Source organism: Anopheles stephensi, chromosome 2, assembly GCF_013141755.1.
Source record: "Anopheles stephensi strain Indian chromosome 2, UCI_ANSTEP_V1.0, whole genome shotgun sequence".
Lineage (NCBI taxonomy): Eukaryota > Metazoa > Arthropoda > Insecta > Diptera > Culicidae > Anopheles > Anopheles stephensi.
In genome coordinates, this window is record NC_050202.1 from 68,694,597 (window position 1) to 68,711,500 (window position 16,904).

At 46.7% G+C, this 16,904-nt stretch overlaps 5 protein-coding genes across 10 annotated transcripts in view; 2 read left to right on the plus strand and 3 right to left on the minus strand.

Annotated features, from left to right (window-relative positions):
• The window catches only part of LOC118504492 (mucin-5AC-like), a 56,164-nt gene extending 52,364 nt beyond the window's left edge, over positions 1–3,800 (plus strand). For all 4 annotated transcript variants that reach the window (XM_036039012.1, XM_036039015.1, XM_036039014.1 and 1 more), the window contains one exon: positions 43–3,800. The gene's annotated coding sequence lies outside the window, so the exon portion shown is untranslated. The remainder of the gene's footprint in view (positions 1–42) is intronic.
• A 497-nt stretch (positions 3,801–4,297) lies between these two features.
• On the minus strand, positions 4,298–6,480 carry LOC118504495 (serine/threonine-protein kinase pelle). Its single transcript, XM_036039018.1, has 4 exons — positions 6,122–6,480; positions 5,371–6,055; positions 5,169–5,292; positions 4,298–5,076 (listed from the first exon to the last, which is right to left on the minus strand). The coding sequence occupies exons 1-4, from the start codon at positions 6,311–6,313 to the stop codon at positions 4,578–4,580; spliced, it is 1,500 nt and encodes a 499-aa protein (XP_035894911.1). The 5' UTR covers positions 6,314–6,480; the 3' UTR covers positions 4,298–4,577.
• A 246-nt stretch (positions 6,481–6,726) lies between these two features.
• LOC118504501 (Bloom syndrome protein homolog) lies at positions 6,727–11,520 on the plus strand. Its single transcript, XM_036039027.1, has 4 exons — positions 6,727–6,951; positions 7,032–7,134; positions 7,213–10,075; positions 10,153–11,520. Exons 1-4 carry the CDS (start codon positions 6,842–6,844, stop codon positions 11,421–11,423), a joined length of 4,347 nt encoding a protein of 1,448 aa, XP_035894920.1. The 5' UTR covers positions 6,727–6,841; the 3' UTR covers positions 11,424–11,520.
• A 115-nt stretch (positions 11,521–11,635) lies between these two features.
• On the minus strand, positions 11,636–13,628 carry LOC118504505 (thiamin pyrophosphokinase 1). Of its 3 annotated transcripts, none has more exons than XM_036039034.1 (4): positions 13,292–13,628; positions 12,959–13,106; positions 12,725–12,888; positions 11,636–12,580 (listed from the first exon to the last, which is right to left on the minus strand). In XM_036039034.1, the coding sequence occupies exons 1-4, from the start codon at positions 13,307–13,309 to the stop codon at positions 12,107–12,109; spliced, it is 804 nt and encodes a 267-aa protein (XP_035894927.1). In that variant the 5' UTR covers positions 13,310–13,628; the 3' UTR covers positions 11,636–12,106. The 3 variants fall into 3 exon arrangements, with proteins under 3 accessions (XP_035894927.1, XP_035894925.1, XP_035894926.1); XM_036039032.1 differs by having other exon boundaries at positions 11,636–12,607; positions 13,292–13,615; XM_036039033.1 differs by having other exon boundaries at positions 11,674–12,604; positions 13,292–13,574.
• A 626-nt stretch (positions 13,629–14,254) lies between these two features.
• Positions 14,255–16,711, minus strand: LOC118504503 (asparagine--tRNA ligase, cytoplasmic). Its single transcript, XM_036039029.1, has 3 exons — positions 16,558–16,711; positions 15,259–16,126; positions 14,255–15,180 (listed from the first exon to the last, which is right to left on the minus strand). Exons 1-3 carry the CDS (start codon positions 16,574–16,576, stop codon positions 14,406–14,408), a joined length of 1,662 nt encoding a protein of 553 aa, XP_035894922.1. The 5' UTR covers positions 16,577–16,711; the 3' UTR covers positions 14,255–14,405.
• Positions 16,712–16,904: the final 193 nt, after the last annotated feature.

Sequence of the window (16,904 nt, forward strand, 5' to 3'; positions counted from 1 at the left end):
TGGGATTCAAATAATGATTTCCCTTTTCCTTCTTTTTTGCAGACTTTGCTAACAAGCTCCCGCGATGAGAAAACGGAAGGAATGGGAGCTACTTAATTGACCGAATGAAGCGTACTGAATTTCGTCAAGAGTGGTTTCGGATTTGAGAGCGCAGCTAATTGACCAATAAAGCCTAGCACACCTGCATCGTCGCAATGAAAGCCACTGCGCAGTCAAACAACTAGTTCCTTCTAGGTGGTAGCTGTGCTGTTCGCAAACCTCTCCACAAAATAGCAAACAAAAAATCCCGCTTTTGTCCCGCGTTTGGAAGATGGCCAGTAAAATCAATCAATTAGCCCACAGAGACAATAGTGTGTAACAAGCTCTACTTCTCTCTCACTCGCGCGCGCTCGCGCCTACTTTTTAATCGTCGCAAACTACGAAGGGCACCAAAAACAAAACATAACCCAAACCTCCAAAACGGAAGCAAAAACTCATCCACAAATATATCCTCTCCCCATGACCAATGCAGTCACACACATGCCACTTTTTTTTTAGAAATACTTCCTTTCCTAGCAGGGAAGTGACCGACCGACCGACCGAGGGGGGAGAGCTTTTTTGTGAGTTGGTGTAAGGCTGTGAAAGCGGAAACAAGAAAATATAAAACAAAACACAAAACAAAACAATGCGGAACAAAAAGCGTATATGGTTGAGCAGCAGGGGTGTGGCAGTTACACGAATCGGTTTCGAAATTCTTCCTCCTTAAACTGGCGGCCGCGATGCTGCGATGAGCGGTCGGTACAGACAGCGGCGTACAAAACTGATGGTATAAATCGATTGCAAAAACCAACAGAGAACAGGCGACACAAACGAATATATACCGTGTTTGTTTTCTGTTTTTTTGTAATAAGACACAGACACTGTATAAAAACACAATAAAAAAACATACAAAGGCACAGCTGAAGGATGATCGATGGTAGTAGGTTAATGGTAGCAGAAAACGATTAATTCATACATAAATATACCATAATAACATCGCGTACAGTAGTAGCAAAACTATACACGAGAGAAGGAATGCAAACAACAAACAAACAAAAAAAAAGCGATATGGTCAATGCACGAGCATCGAGGGATTAGGGTGTTAGTGACCCAGTACTACTATTGCTACTACTACGATTCCTACCACACACTACTGCTACTACGTCTATTGGCTACGATCACTGTTGTGTTTAGAATAGTAAACGTGTGTGTGTTGATGTGCATGTATGTGTCTTTATCAGTGTGTCCTTTGTGTCTTTTGGAGGAGACAAACAAACAAACAAACAAAAGCGAAATAATAAGGGGAAGAGAGGGATCAACTCGACAATTATACCTACACAATGGTAATAGTGTAATTGTTTACATTTAGTGCAATTAGTAGTAGTGGCACACAAACAAAAAATGGAAACAAAAACCACGTTTTACACGCATACACACACACACAACTCAAGTTCTAAACTAAATCGCAACAAATAGAATATTGCATTCGTTTATCATAGTTAAAACCAACAAACAAACAAAAAACACACACATACAAAAGAGATCACTACAGCGGTAGTTTAGAGCTAAATCCAGTAGCACGTGAACGCTTTCGAACGATGGAAACAAATTTTATAACAAAAAAAATCTGGAAAAATGGAAAAGCTGGAAGTTTGCATTAGGTTTCCCGCATTTCTTGCAAGTTCCAATGATGAAGTTTTTTTGCAATTTTTGTTACGCGTGGAATTTTATCAAAAACAGCTCCAACGCAGAAAGTAACTATCGAATTATCGCAACGAAAGCGAAGCCGAACACGGGGCGCCTTCCAAAGGTGGATGTGTTAATGCTGGCCGGCCCGAGGACTGGGTGGATGGATAATAATGAGACACAAAGACTTGGTAAATTACGGAACTGCAAACTACTACTACTACTACTACTAATAACAACTACTACTAATTTGCAAGCCGCTAGGGATGAATCGGGCAAAGAGGAAAAGAATATTTTTGGTACAGTGCATTCGAGAGAGAGAGAGAGAGAGAGAGAGAGAAAGAGAGAGAGAGCGAGAGACAACACAATCATTTAAAGGTCCCGAAACACACAAAATGGCAGTTGCATCTTATTCCAAGAGTGTGGTCCCGAACACACGATAAACCATCACACCGCATTAGTGGTTTGGCAAAGTGAAGAGTGAAGAGGCCCATAAACGAAACAACAAATTGTACAGTGGGAAACGATAGTTTATAAAACTATGCAGCATGAACATGAAAAGGATGCTTTTTTACGATAAAGCAGCAGTAAAGTCACAGTCAGGTACAGAAACGAAGCACTTTTACGTACACAATTTGTAAAACCAAACAAACAAACAAACAAACAAAAACAAGTATATATATAAATATATTTTTGTATTGTACATATATTGTAATAGTAGCGGAGAAATGTGTGTGTGTAAAAAGTATGTGGGTATGTGTGTGTGTGTGTGGAAATCGATAAAGAAAGTGTAGAAAATACCTTGCAAGGAAGCAAACAAACGAAACGAAGTAATTTTTTGTAAGTTACTGCAACAAGAAAAAAAAAGGGGAAATATGCGAGAGTGATAGAAACAAAACGAATGAACGAGTGTATTTATATTTTAAATTTGTTTTTTTTTGTTTTTTTTTTGTTATATTAATGCGAGAGAGAGACAAGGGAAACAAAAGAAGAAGAAAAAAAAAACTGCTACAAAGAATAGAAAACGTCCACACAACGAATTGTGTTTTGAGTACGTGTGTGTTGAGTAGCTTTTAAATGATAGCAAAAACGAGCTCTCAAATGCTAATGACTGGACAGTTGGGGAAGGAAAAAAAGCAAACGATCGGAAGATACTAATTTAAATCCTCTTCTAAATAGGTTCCAATTATTTACCAAACAAAAAACAGAAGCGACTGAGAAATGGAAGTAAAATTAAAGGAAAACGAGAAACGGGAAAGAATTAAGCACGAAATTCGAGAGAGTGAGAGAGAAAGAGGTGTGTAGAAAGGGGATGGGTTAGCAGTTTGTTTTAATGTGTTTTATTTTATGTTATAAGGCACTAAGTTTATTAAATATATATATTGTACAGTATTTAAAACGACAAAAAAAACACACACACACACAAATACACATACAAAACTGTAATAAAAATAATAAATCAAACATAATTATCGGGAACATCATGCGTGTAGTTTTCACAAAATGCGAAGTATGGATTTGCGTTTCAGTGTAATGTGTGCAAAAGAAGAGGCAAAAAGGAATGCAGTTAAAGAAAAAATGGAGAAAAAATCCTTGGGTACTAGGCTGCAAAACGAGAATGTACTATTTTCAAAACAAACAAGCAAAACAATCAATGAACAATAGAGAGCAAATCCGGGCGGTGGGTAGATTGCATGAGTCCAGAGAGATGGAGCAGGGCTATTTGAAAATTTTGTTCGGACAAGCGAAAGAAAACATTTTGTAATCAAAATTAACTCTTATTTAACAAAAGCAGAAACAAAACAACAACAACTAAAACATTCACGAAAAAAAAGGTACAAATGAACCCAAAGGTTCCATTTCACTGGAGCTAGTTTCGATAACTGCGAACCATACGAAACACATACCAGACCACAGCCTACACAAATGTACGGTAACATTGTGAAGCGAAACTGTAGCCCAACACATCTGATGAAACATTAGGGAGGTTGGGAGGAATGTGGAAGACGCATAATACACAGTACAACAACGCATACATGATTCTCGATGGGAAGAGAGAGTGATCTTGATGCATGATCTGAGTGCATATAAACAAAGGAAAGAACGACTGTGTCGTCGTGATGAAACAGGGGAAAGCAAAACAAAAGGAAATGAAAATAGGGAAAAACAAGCTGAGAAGTAAGCGGGAAAATCACTCAACAAAACAGAAAACTGTAGTAATAAATACTATCATGTATGGGTAAATATGATTATTGTCACTGATGATAAAAATTATTGGAAACAAAGCAACAAAATAAAACAACAAAAAAACTATTTTAAAAAACGTTTAACATGGTTGAATTGTATGTGAACTTGAGAAAAAGTACACCAAAAAACATTCGAAATATTAGAGTGAGGTTTTTTTGCAATGATATGACAGAGCTAAAGCGCTCGTTTTACCTGCGAGTAAGCAAGTGAGCCGAGAGCTATTGGTGAGCTAGCTCTCGGAAAGCAATCCGGATGTTTGGTAACCCAGCAGCATACCTAAAATTATGAAGCAGCTCTTTTCCGCTCTTTTTTTCTATTAGCTCACCTTAACGAGGTTGAACACGTATTTGAAGGATTCGTTGTAAAAAAATGGTTTTTATTTATAAAACATTTAACTTTCAGTTAATATATAGATAAGGCACCAAACAGTTGTACGGAGTAGAACAAGAGTTAAAAATATTGGATTGCTAGATTAAGAAAGTGTCGCTTAGTAAATGTTGCTATGCAATCGATCTAAGCATACTACCTTGAGCAACGTGATTAGAACATTATTTGATTTGTGTGCACGAAACCAATGTCCAAGGCGATCAATACTCCCGGGGCATGAGGATGCTACAGTACCTTTCTCACGAATCTAGATACCGCATGACGGACACCATGTCTAACCGCTGTTTCGGATCGTCAGTCGTACACATGTGGCCCACCATAAGCAACTTGTACGAGGAGAGCAAACCGTCCGGATCCGACGGTGGCGATTTGTCCATCAGCTCCGACACGTCTACCCTATCCTGTACGGCCTGGCCAATATAGTCCTTCAGATGTTTGTACGTACGTCGTTCGTCCCACGCACGCAAACCGGTTCCGATCTCGTACAGCACCACCCCAAAACTGTACACGTCTACCTTGGTGCTAAGCTCCCGGCGATCGAAAAAATCCTTCGGTATGTACGGCCGGGTGCCGTACACACACGACACAACCATCGCCACATCCTGTTGGGCGCCTTGGCGCGTTAGGCCAAAATCGCCGATGCGTGGTTGCTTATACTCGTTCAGCAGAATGTTGCCCGGTTTAATATCACCGTGTATGAACGGTTTCTCACCAAACGTATGCAGATACTGGAGCCCTCTGTTGGGCGGGTCGAAACAGACCAACGGAGAAGCGTATTAGGCATTCCAGATTGATAGAGCTACTACGAAAAAAAGGAATTTCGTACTTACTTTGCAGTTCCTCGTGCAATATTCATACGCTCCTTCCAGGTTAGTGGTGATGCGGGCCGTCGGGCAAACAAGCATTTGTCCAATGATCCTCCCGGCATAAACTGGTACACCAAGCAGGGTTCCTCTGCCAAACAAAACAAGAAACAATTAACGTTTCACTTCCGTTCCCCATCCGTTCTCCATCCTCGTTCATTGAACCTACTCTCCAAACTGTAACCATACAGCGGCACAATGTTGTCATGTCGACATGAGTTAAGGAAGCGCAGCTCGTTGAAACTTTGCTGCAGCTGGATGCGTTCCGCCTCGCTCGTCTTTACCTTGCTGTAGTCGATCTTTTTAATTGCCATGTACGTGTGCTTGAAAATACCCCGGTACACCGTCCCAAAGCCACCCTTGCCAAGAATGTTCCGTTCGCTCCAATTATCGGTGGCGGCTGTTAGCTCGGCGTAGCTTATCTTCGGTATCAAGCTGGACAGATCCGCAAGCTCATTCGCAAACGGAGAATCATCTTTTGAATTCGAAGGATTGCTTTCATTCTTAGCAGCGTCCGGAGTGCCCGGATCCGCAGCCGCTTTCTGTTTAGCTCCACCCCCAGCCATTGCCTGATTTGCCGGTGGGACACGATTTCCGTTCGCTGCTTCCGGATTGTTATTAGCGTCCGCACCGTTGAATGTGCCCATACCGGCCGTGGGGCCACTGCGCGAATGTTTAATCAGCACATGGTACCGTGGTTCAACGTACCGCTTGATGAGTTCCATACAGCTGTAAAGCTTCTCGCGGGACAGCACCACAAACAGTTCCGTGATGGTATGGTTGTAGTTACCCCATTTATCGAGCAGATCTTCCGCCGGTGATCGATTGTTTCTCTGGCAACATCTTTGCGTACTCTATGAGGTGAATGAGCAATGAAATTAGAGGCCGTGCTTAACGATGCCGATGAAGCGAATACTTACATCCAGTTCGGCGCTACTATAACCCATCTGCTTTACACCCAGCACGTACCACTTGTTGTTTATCTCGAGCAGCGCAGCCAGCCGTTTCTTCTCCATCCGTGGAATGTCGTAGATGTACACAAAGTTGGATAGGTTTGGAATGCTCTCTCCACTACCACCCATTGTTTGCTGCTGTCCGTCGAATGTTGTCATGTTGCAATGTTTACTGAATTGTACTCGGTACGCACTTTACGGTTTGAATGAAATAACCCGATATTTCCGCTGGGGAATTCCCATGTTGTGAAGGAATGTAATTCTGCGAGAATGTGAATAAACACCCTTTTGTTTACGTATGCAATAATGTCAAGACAAACATACTCGGCCAAAGTGACAGTCGTATGTTTGACAACCCTGACTCGTTGATTTCCAGGAAAAGGGTACACGAAGCAAGACTTTATCTATGATATATTTACTAAATATGCTGTAAATAAACCATTTCCAAACGTAAAACTATAAACAACTCACAAAAATATCAAATAATTGTAAGTTTCAATATTTAAAAACTGCAATAATTAAAACAACAAATGGTCACACCTTGCATAGTAATCTTGGACGGAAGAGCTGTCAAAACAGCGTAAACAAACTAACGAAAGCGGCGCGCTCCAGCATCCGATGCATTGCTCGGTTTCACAGGAATTGTTCAGGAAAGTACGGGTGAAATGTGAGCAAAAGACGTGAAAAATGTCGAGAAAACCTTCCACCACATCAAACCGCGGGGAACCGATGAAGCAGATGAGCTTAAAAAGTTTTATCTCCAAAAAAGACAAACCATCAGCCAGTGAAGATTCGTGGTAATGTGTTTTTTTTTGTTAGTACTTACAGAAGTAGTTTAGTGTGCCCTGGGAATAGCAACGTTTGGTATCTTTTTCAGTACACCAACCGAGACGGAACCACAAATAAGTTCAACGACGTCTTATGAACAACCGAAAATAACATACTCACCAAGCATATTTAAACCGAAAGTTCCCCTGCTTGTAAGTTGTCTGTCGGCGATGGATTGGAGTGATTTTGTTTCCATCTAAACAATGTTTTTTGTTTTGTTTTGTTTGCAGAGCAAAGCCACCACATTTGTGAATCTGATAAACAGTGATTCTGATGATTCAAACAAATCACCCGCCAAACCCGCTCGACCGGCGGAGACGGTGAGGCGTCTTCCTCCTCGAAATATTTTCCAGGACCAATTGCAACAATCACTGCCAAAAGAACCGCAAGCGGACGATTATGATGAGTTCGATGCGATGGTAGAACAGACCAGTACCACCACCTTAAAGCCAATCAATTACGAACCGTTGGAGTTGAACCTTGCCACGGATAAACGATATGTGGAGGCGACGAAAAAATTGGAAGAAAACCTGCACAAGCTGGCCGAAACCAAGAGTCCTGTCAAGTTGCCTACATTTGAGTTCAAGCAGCAAAAGGCTAGGCGCGTTTCGTTGCAGCTCGACAGAAACAACGTGTTCGGTGGATCGTTTACGGACGAAGAGCCAGAGGATGATGATTTTGTGAGCAAGAAAGCGACTCCCTCTACTTCAACCCCATTGGGCAGTACGGTGTCCGGTGTTTTGCCAAGCGAAAAATCACGCGGGACACCGGCAAAACCACCAAACAAGGACACTTCCACCGCGCTGGCACGTTTGTTAAGCCCGGACAAGGGATTGGGGCGCATTCGGTTTGATGATGCGTTAAGCACCTATCTGGATGAGGTAACAAGCAGTGCCGGATTTAATGTGAAAACATCGCACGAACGTGACATTCGGAAAAGTGTACAGTATCTCGAGAAAGCACAGCTAGGGCTGCTGAACCATTTCTACGATCTGCTGGCACAGGTCCCGAGCAAAAGCTTTACCTGTATAGATAAAAGTTTTAACGTTTCTTGCTTTGACCGGTTAAAAACGACCATTGACACGATTCGGGGAAAGATAAAGGTGTACGATCGTGTACTTTCCAGCAACCAGCAACGATTATCAAAAACGAAGCCGTTAAACGATTCAAACATCACTAAAAGCGCACTAGAGGGTTCGAGAACACAGGAAAAACCTAGGACAAGCACGCCCAGTTCGGTTCCGATCGTGTATGAGCTTCCGTTCGAGGAGGAATACTCGCAGGACTGTACTGATGTGATTGAGAGCACACCGCCACACCCGGACGCAGGTCGTAAGGATAGCTTCACCTTATCCGCGTCATCGCGATTCGAAGAGCTCGAGAAGGAATTTGGACTGAAAAGGCTGGAAGAAACAACTCCCACCGCATTCACACCGAAAGCATCCTCGAATGGAGCGATTGCTGTTACAAAATCATCCAGCGGTGGATCCACGTTTGTGTTCAAAAAACCAATCGCCAGCACGCTGGTAAACAATGTGGACGCTCCGGCAAGCGTTGATCGGGCGAAGAATAAAGCATTGTCGTCACCCGACCCACCGGAAGATGACCTGGTAGACGATGACGACATACTGAACAGTATCCGGGAGGAGGAGCTCAAGGACCAAGGACGCTCGTTCCAAACGAATCTTAGCACCGTCAATCTGATCACACCCGACACTTCGCTACGGCGGTCCGATCCACCGCGGATAACGTTCCCCGTAGAACCGGATCCACCGGTCCCCGCTCGCAACACGCAGTTTATCGAGAATATTAACACCCAGCTCGATGACGATGGGTGGCAAGTGTACGATCCATCGTTGTACGGTGATTTGTTGGAAGACCTGCCTGCACCGGCCACGAATCAACCGCCTAGCTCTGGTTCGTCAGCGTCGGGGATGCTTGCGTCCAGTTCGGACATTGGACGATTTCACGAAGGGATACGCAACGACGGCATAACGGGCGAGTTCGATGGTATGGCCTATCCGCACTCGTCGCGTTTGCAGGTCGCGTTCAAGGAAACGTTCGGTCTGCGGACGTTCCGACCGAACCAGCTGCAGGTAATCAATGCCACGCTGCTCGGTATCGATTGTTTCGTGCTGATGCCAACGGGCGGTGGGAAATCGCTCTGTTACCAGCTGCCGGCCATCTTAACCGTCGGTCTCACAATTGTGGTCAGCCCGCTGAAGTCGCTCATACTGGACCAGGTGCAAAAGCTCAACTCGCTCGACATAGCGGCAGGCAGTTTGTCGGGCGAAGCGAATATGGCCGACGTGCAGCGTATCTACGACGATCTGTACAGTAGTTGCCCGGAGCTAAAGCTTCTCTACGTGACGCCAGAAAAAATAAGCTCGTCGGCTAAATTCCAAAACCTGCTCAGTGCGCTCTACCGGCGCGGACTGCTGGGACGGATTGTGATCGATGAGGCGCACTGCGTATCCGCCTGGGGTCACGATTTTCGACCCGACTACAAAAAGCTCTCCGTCCTGCGTGAACAGTTCCCCACCGTGCCGATCATCGCGCTGACGGCGACCGCTAATCCACGCGTCCGGGTGGACATTCTAACCCAGCTCAAGTTGGCCCGCGACACGCGTTGGTTTTTGTGCAGCTTCAATCGACCGAACCTGAAGTATCTGGTGTTGCCGAAGAAGGGTGTCGCGACCAAGACGGAAATGATCGAGCTGATCAGGAAGCGGTTCCCGCGCGACACCGGTATTGTGTACTGCCTGTCGAAGAAGGAGTGTGACCAGCTGGCGAGCGAGTTCCAACGGGCGGGTATTAAGGCGAAAAGCTACCACGCCGGTCTGTCCGACAGTGTGCGGGAAGCGACACAGAAAGAGTGGATCGGCGATCGTATAAAGGTGGTGTGTGCTACGATTGCGTTTGGGATGGGTATCGATAAACCGGACGTCCGGTACGTGTTGCATTACTGCATGCCGAAGTCGATCGAGGGCTACTACCAGGAATCGGGACGGGCCGGACGTGACGGGGAAATAGCCACCTGCATTCTGTACTACAACTACTCGGACATGTTGCGCTATCGGAAAATGATGGACAGTAAGTATGGGTGGGTGCGGTGCGTTCTTTGATAACCATGCTGCAACGCGCTTTGTTTTGTCTCCTCACGCTTCCAGATGATACGACCATTTCCCTCGAAGCGAAACAGATTCATATGAACAATCTTTTCCGGATGGTCAACTACTGCGAGAATGTGACCGACTGTCGGCGGACGCAGCAGCTCGAGTACTTTGCCGAATACTTCACCAGCGAACAGTGCCTAGCGAACCGAGCAACCGCATGCGATAACTGTCTGATGCAGGGTAACTACAAGACGCTCAATGCAACGGACGAATGCATCATGGTGGCGAAAGCGGTGCGGGATCTGTGCGGTGGCCGGAACCGTTTTACGCTGCTGCATATGGTGGAGGTGTTGAAGGGAAGCGAAAACAAAAAGGTGCTCGAGAACGGGCACAATCGTACGGCGTACCACGGGAAGCTGAAGGGTTGGGAGCGCTGCGATATCCAGCGTTTACTGCGCAAGCTCGTGATCGACGAGTACCTGAAGGAGGATCTTATCTTCAGCAACGACATACCGCAGGCCTATTTGCGGCTCGGCACCAAGATCGAAACGCTGGTGAATCGCCGGGTGCGTATCGAGTTCTCGATCAAGGAGAAGCTGGCGGGACGCGGTAAGCTTACCAAGACGGACGTACCGGCGGCCGCGGCCCAAGAATCGTCCCAGATCAGCATCCAGCTGCGGGACCTCCAGAACCGGTGCTACAACGATCTGCTCGAGATTTGCCGTGCGATCGCGATGCAGCGGAACGCAACGCTTGCCTCGATCATGAACATACAGGCGCTGAAGGCAATGTCGGAAAAGTTGCCGGAATCGCCGGGCGAAATGCTAACGTTGCCCCACGTTACCAAGGCTAACTTCGAGAAGTACGGCAAACAGTTGCTAGAAATAACGCAAAACTATGCCGCGGAAAAGCTGATGCTTATGATGGACACCCAAGACCAGCAGGAAGCGGGAGCAGGTGAGCTGCCGGAGGGAAGTGGGACCGACGATGAGCGCTCGATGGGTGACGACGACGGTACCGATTGGGGTTCGTTGGCACGGGCAGCATCCCAGGACGGCGGCTCTGGTGGCTACAAACGGCGAAGCAGTTGGGGTGCGGGCGGTGGCACAAGGGCGAAAAAGTTTCGTAAAGGAACCACACGCCGTAAGGGGACCGCGGCTGGCGCGAGTAAACGGGCGGCGACCGGCACCAGTGGACGGGGAGCGAAACGGACGACCGGAACGGCGGCGACCAAACGTGGCGGCAAAACCAATTTCCGTGGTGCGCCCCCAAAGGGTGGTGGAAGTGGTGGGGGTTTCGGGCTGCTTCCAATGCCTGGGTATTAGGGTTCGTACAGTGGTGGTTGTGTTTGTTTCACGCTACGACGATGATATTATGTTGCCGAGTTTCATGGACAATAAATAAGGTCAATTTTGTTATGTACAGCCGGCGGTTAATGTTAATGCTTATCCGGAGTCCATGCTCAGTGTGGCTCCGATCCAGTTGTTGCAAGGAAAGATTTCTTCAGTTCTAAAATAATACATGTGATTCATAAACCTTTCGGTTAAAAAATGGCTGCTGCTTAATGCTCAACCATCCTTTTCGATGTCTATTTTATTTCACTTCGAAACGTGTGTGCGTGTGTTCCCGTTCAAGTGATGTGATCAAATTTTGAATTGTGTGGCAGTTTCTGCGTCACGTCGATAAACATACAATATTATACAGAGCTTTAATACACGGGTCCATGACTTCCCCTTCCAACAATGTTGTGGACAAACAGCAGGTATGTGTGTGTGTGTTGCCAAGGAACATTAGCCAAACGGTTTAAAAACGCTTCTAAAATGCAAACAACCAGTCCTATCCTTTTCCCAAACAGGATGTCGTTGGCGAATAGTTTCTAAATTCATTCTATTGTATAATTTTTAACGTCCCCGGAACGGTTGCTTCCCGCAGAAGGCACGAGATGATCCTTGCTTAGCAAACACAAAATCCTATCGTTACAAAGGAATATTAATTCCTCCCTTGTCTATCACATATCCTTCGGTGTCGTTCCCATCGACCATAGCAACGGGCCATCCGTGGTGATACGTACCCGGTTCATCGAGTACGTGTTGGAGGTACTTACAATACTGCCAAACTGCAATGACCGGCTCCCGTCCAGATTCCACTTCAGTCCCTCGGTCGTACACACGCAACCCTGACCGATCGGGACGAGCGAACACCAGATCCGTTCCGTTACGAGCCGCTGCGGAATGTCGATGCTATGGGCGCCGGGTCGTAGCAACCAGGACAATGAATTACTCGACCGCAGAAACACATCCGCACCGGGTAGAATCGCTTGCGCCAGGAAGAGTGTGTTGATGTTGGCCATAATTTGATCGAGCCGACCGGAGGATTCGCACAGTGCCAGGACGCGCGTCACCTGCTGATCGTAACCTTGCGATTTGAGCACCTTGAGCGATTTGGTAAAGTCGGTCGCATTTTGATCCGGCGTGTGGACAATCTGGCGGGTGAGATACAAAAAACCCTTCTAGAGGAACATCCGAAAGGAAACGGAGGAACGGGTGAGGAAAAAAAAAAGGTTGGCAGAAGGGTGGCGCCGTTAGCTACTCTACCAAGCATATACTCCTCTGGTTTCCTTGCGTACCGTACACTTCAGCTGCTCGACGTACTGCATGGCCTCCTGATTGCACGAATCGAAGTCACCGGTTACGAGATCGGGAGGTTTTAGCAGCTGCTCACCGTTAATGTTGCTCTTCACAAAGTCAACCCACCTGTTCGTTCCACCGTCGACGGCAACCCGCACCTTAGCTGCAATCAACCCCGAACGCCACATGGTTGTAGTGCGGTAGACACGTTGGTGGGTTAACACACCACTTACCACCATTCCAAAGCGTTGTAAAGTAATGTTTTTCCAGCAGGATCGGTCGGTTTAGCAGCACAATCGCTAGCCCATCGTCCAGCCCGTGGCCATCGATCAGGCTGGTTGGTGTCCACCGTTGATCTTTCGCTACACCACCGTTCGGGAGCTGTAAAAACAGAGCTTTGAACCACTTTCTGGCCATAATCCGGCAGTGTTCCGGTAGTGTGCACTTCGGGGCCGCCGCTACGTTACGGCGTTTGGATTTTTTTTGCACCGTTCTCAAGGCAACCAATTTTCCAGCTGCTGCTACCATCGCAGAAATGGAAAATGTGCAAACACCAGCCTACTTACGTCATCATCGTTGGGCATTGTTGCGACGACTGGTTTGCTGAAAGCGTGCAAGCACTTCACGTGGTTGCAGCGGTGGAGGGCACACAACAGACACGTTCTTTTGACCTTTGCGCGATTATGGCTGCAGTAGATAAATTAGCGGCACGCGAGTTGCTTATCGTTGATTTGGTAGAATAACTAGAAACTGCCCCATGGATGCTATGCTGCGATGCGGGATGTAAAGTGAATGGCGCTCTGTTTATATTTACACGCCGAGTTTCACGCCATGCACCGCCCTTTTTCCACCAATTTTGCCGACCCGCGCAGCATGCCATGGAGAAAGGCGAACTGTCAGAAATGTCAAACCGGCAAGTGCATTCCGTTGGTGGAACTATTGTTGTTGTTTTTGTTGAGGTGACAAAAATAGCCCAAAAAAGCGATGTTTGAAAAAGGTTAATTTAAAACCCTTTGGGTAAAAGACTCGAGAAGGCCCCCCCCTGACAAAATTTGTTAGGCACTGTAGGAGCTACGTACTAATTTTTGATCACGCTAGGAGTGACCAATCTGGCTTACAACATACACGGTATTCCCGGACTGTAACAGAACATTGATACGATGGATACTTGTTAACGGGCATAGATATTCAGAAAAGGAGGACTACATTTCAAATCACTTCTTACAATGTATATTATCATGCTCTACTCGCTGTCCAGTAACAATATTAAGGGACAAGGCACAATGTTTATATAAAACGAGTTATGACCATTCGAAAATCCCACTGTGCAATAAAAATGATAGGCCACAGTGCTGCGCACAAAAGATTCTAGGAGGGACCTTTTCGAGTCTTTTACCGAAATCCTAACTACAAGATACTCTGTGCTTGGCGATGTTAACTTACCTTTTTTCAGTCTCATCCTTACCTTTTTTCCAAGACACCTCCCAAACGCGCTATGTACAGGCTTGAGCTGAAATGGCACCACTTTGTCTGCTCTGTAAGGTTGTCTTTATTTAATGTTTGAGAACTGTTTGAAGCATATAATGCATAGGCAAAATGCAGAACGCGGCATATGGTAGTAGGCGAGCCACGATCAAGTGTTACACGAATCGCGCGCGTTTAATGTACCTCTCCAGGGGCTTACGGTTTGCAGCGCTCGAGGAACCGAGGGTACAGGCAGACCTCACGAATGTGGTAACGGTTCAGCAGCCAGCAGAGGAATCGTTCCAATCCCAACCCATAGCCACCGTGCGGTTGCGTGCCGTACACACGCTGATCCACGTACCAGTAGTACGGTTTCGGATCGATACCTTCCCGCTTGTATCCATCCAACAGTTCATCGTACTTCCAGGACCTCATCGATCCACCCACGATTTCACCCACGTTCGGCAGCAGCACATCGACGCTCTCCGTAAGCCGAGGATCATCCTCACACTTTGCCATGTAGAAGGATTTAATTTCTGCCGGGAAGCGGCACAACATGATCGGTTCGTTGATCGTGTCCGTCATCTTGCGCTCCGGAGCCTCCGGAATATCCTCACCGAACTCGTAGAAACTGCCGTCGTCTTTCGTAACGTTGTTCTCCTTCAGCCAAACAATCGCGTCCGCGTAGTTCATACGACGGAACGGACGTTTCGGTGGCACGAAGCCTGGGTTCAGCTCCTGCACCATGTAGCCCCAGGGCGATTTAAGCACACGATCGACAACGTCCACGATCAAATCCTCTAGCCGGTCGAGCAGGTCGTCGAAGTTGATGAACGGACATTCGCCCTCGATGTGGCTGTATTCGGCTAGATGCCGTCGCGTACGGCTCTGCTCGGCACGGTAGCTCTGCGCAACACAGAACACATCTCCCAACGCTGGCACGCACGTCTCTAGGTACAGCTGGGAGCTTTGCGTTAGGAAAGCTTCCTCACTGTAGTATGAAAAATGATAAAAAGGAAATTTATTAATAATAACAGTAAGCTGGGTACAGCTTCGTCGTTCAACCTACCCGAAGTAATCCAATTTGAAAAGTGTCGCACCTCCTTCCACCTGCGTTTGCACGAGTGTTGGCGGCGTCACTTCCGTGTAGCCACGGTCGAAATAATGCGAACGAAACGCTTGCATCACTACGTCGCGCATCTTCAGAATCTTGGACGTGTTTTCGCCTCGGATCATGATATGGCGGTTGTCTAGCTGCACGTCCGGGTGCGCTTCTTCGTTCAGAATTGCATCCGCACCACCGGCCGGTGCCAGTCCGATCAATTCCCAGAAGTCCACATGCAGCTCGTGCCCTCCGGGGGCCGTTTTGCCGGCCGGGACCTCCTTGAGCGTACCGTACAGTTGCACCGACGATTCGGTCGATAAAACGAGCGCATTGTAAGTTTGGCAGAGGGTGTCGGTTAGCACACACTGCAGGAATCCGGTTCCATCGCGCAGCGTAATAAACATCAAACCCTTGCCCTGACGGCGTAGCCGATGGACCCATCCGTAGATTCGCACGCGCACACCTCGGTTATCCGCACCATGCGTGATCTTAATCGATTTGGCTACCGGCAGGGATGGATCCTCCTGAATGGTAATCTTTTTCGCCTCCTCCAGATTCTGTTCACGGTTCTTGGCCTTCTCTTCCTCCTCGCGCTTCTGCTTGTCGCCCTTCATGTTGTCGCGGGCCCAGATCTTCTGGATTTTCTTCAGCTGCGACTTTGCTGCCACCTCGTAAGGCGACTCGGACTTCTCGTCCTTACTGTCGACGTAGATGGTGGGGAACGGTTCCTTTCCGGCGTGCTTCATTGCACGGAGGATGGTCTTGAACGGCTCTTCCGCGGTTCCTTTGCCCGTCTCATCGTTGCCCCCTTTTTCCGACGTATACAGCTCGTCTGAAACGTGAGTGAGATATGATTAGCTAAGGCGCACACACGGCGATCGTATGAGTCAGTGAATTGCATCAGCAGTGTTTTGGAAAAAAAACCCAGTTGCCGGTCCAGTGTCAACATATTTTTTGCTTGCATAGGCACACCCCGGTTAATATCAGCAAGATTCACTGCATTGCATGATAAATGCATTGAAGACTCATTGTCGGGTTTGGGTGACTGTATATCTTGTGTATGCTATGTCACATATCAGTAAAGAAGTACATAGGATAACAGATGGATAAAAAATGCACTGCATTGCATCAGAAATGCATTGGAAAAGCCGCATTGCCAGGTATGCTGGTAACACATTTTCTGCATCCCAAATTCCAACTGAATTGTATCCACCACTTGCAGTTTCTTAACAACACAATGAAATAAACTCGCTTTATACTTACTTAGAGTTAAGTTCTCCATTGCAAGGTGCAGGATTTCCGACCCAGAATAAGAATTTTTTTTCACAAAACCCTGGCAGAGGTTTGCTTTCCTACAGAATTGACTGCTTGAAAATGCCGTCGTGTTGTGGTGGTGCCAAGGTATGTAGATATAGAAGGTAGAGTTGTTTAGAGCAAATTGACATTTCTCGACCTGACATAACAGTTCCGTGGTGATCAAGGGGAAGGGTATTGAGAAGAGTGATGGCAGCGTCGGAGGAGGCGCCGGTGGTGGTATCGCTTGCGATTTTTTGCCGAAAAATGCAACCAAATATCGTCAATCTTCTGTGGAACAACATTTGATATGCGAA

Excerpts from the sequence above, each read along its gene's own strand:
- LOC118504495 (XM_036039018.1), bottom strand. The coding sequence starts at position 6,313 with ATGACAACATTCGACGGACAGCAGCAAACAATGGGTGGTAGTGGAGAG. Across the intron at positions 5,293-5,370 it reads GTATGGTTACAGTTTGGAGA|AGGAACCCTGCTTGGTGTAC; the intron begins GTAGGTTCAATG and ends TTTGTTTGGCAG. Across the intron at positions 5,077-5,168 it reads ATTGCACGAGGAACTGCAAA|AGGGCTCCAGTATCTGCATA; the intron begins GTAAGTACGAAA and ends CCCGCCCAACAG.
- LOC118504503 (XM_036039029.1), bottom strand. Across the intron at positions 15,181-15,258 it reads TTCAAATTGGATTACTTCGG|TGAGGAAGCTTTCCTAACGC; the intron begins GTAGGTTGAACG and ends TTCATACTACAG.
- LOC118504501 (XM_036039027.1), top strand. The coding sequence starts at position 6,842 with ATGTCGAGAAAACCTTCCACCACATCAAACCGCGGGGAACCGATGAAG. Across the intron at positions 6,952-7,031 it reads TCAGCCAGTGAAGATTCGTG|TACACCAACCGAGACGGAAC; the intron begins GTAATGTGTTTT and ends TATCTTTTTCAG. Across the intron at positions 10,076-10,152 it reads CTATCGGAAAATGATGGACA|ATGATACGACCATTTCCCTC; the intron begins GTAAGTATGGGT and ends TCACGCTTCCAG.
- LOC118504505 (XM_036039032.1), bottom strand. Across the intron at positions 12,889-12,958 it reads TACAACGCTTTGGAATGGTG|CTAAGGTGCGGGTTGCCGTC; the intron begins GTAAGTGGTGTG and ends GGTTGATTGCAG. Across the intron at positions 12,608-12,724 it reads TCGAGCAGCTGAAGTGTACG|AAGGGTTTTTTGTATCTCAC; the intron begins GTACGCAAGGAA and ends ATGTTCCTCTAG.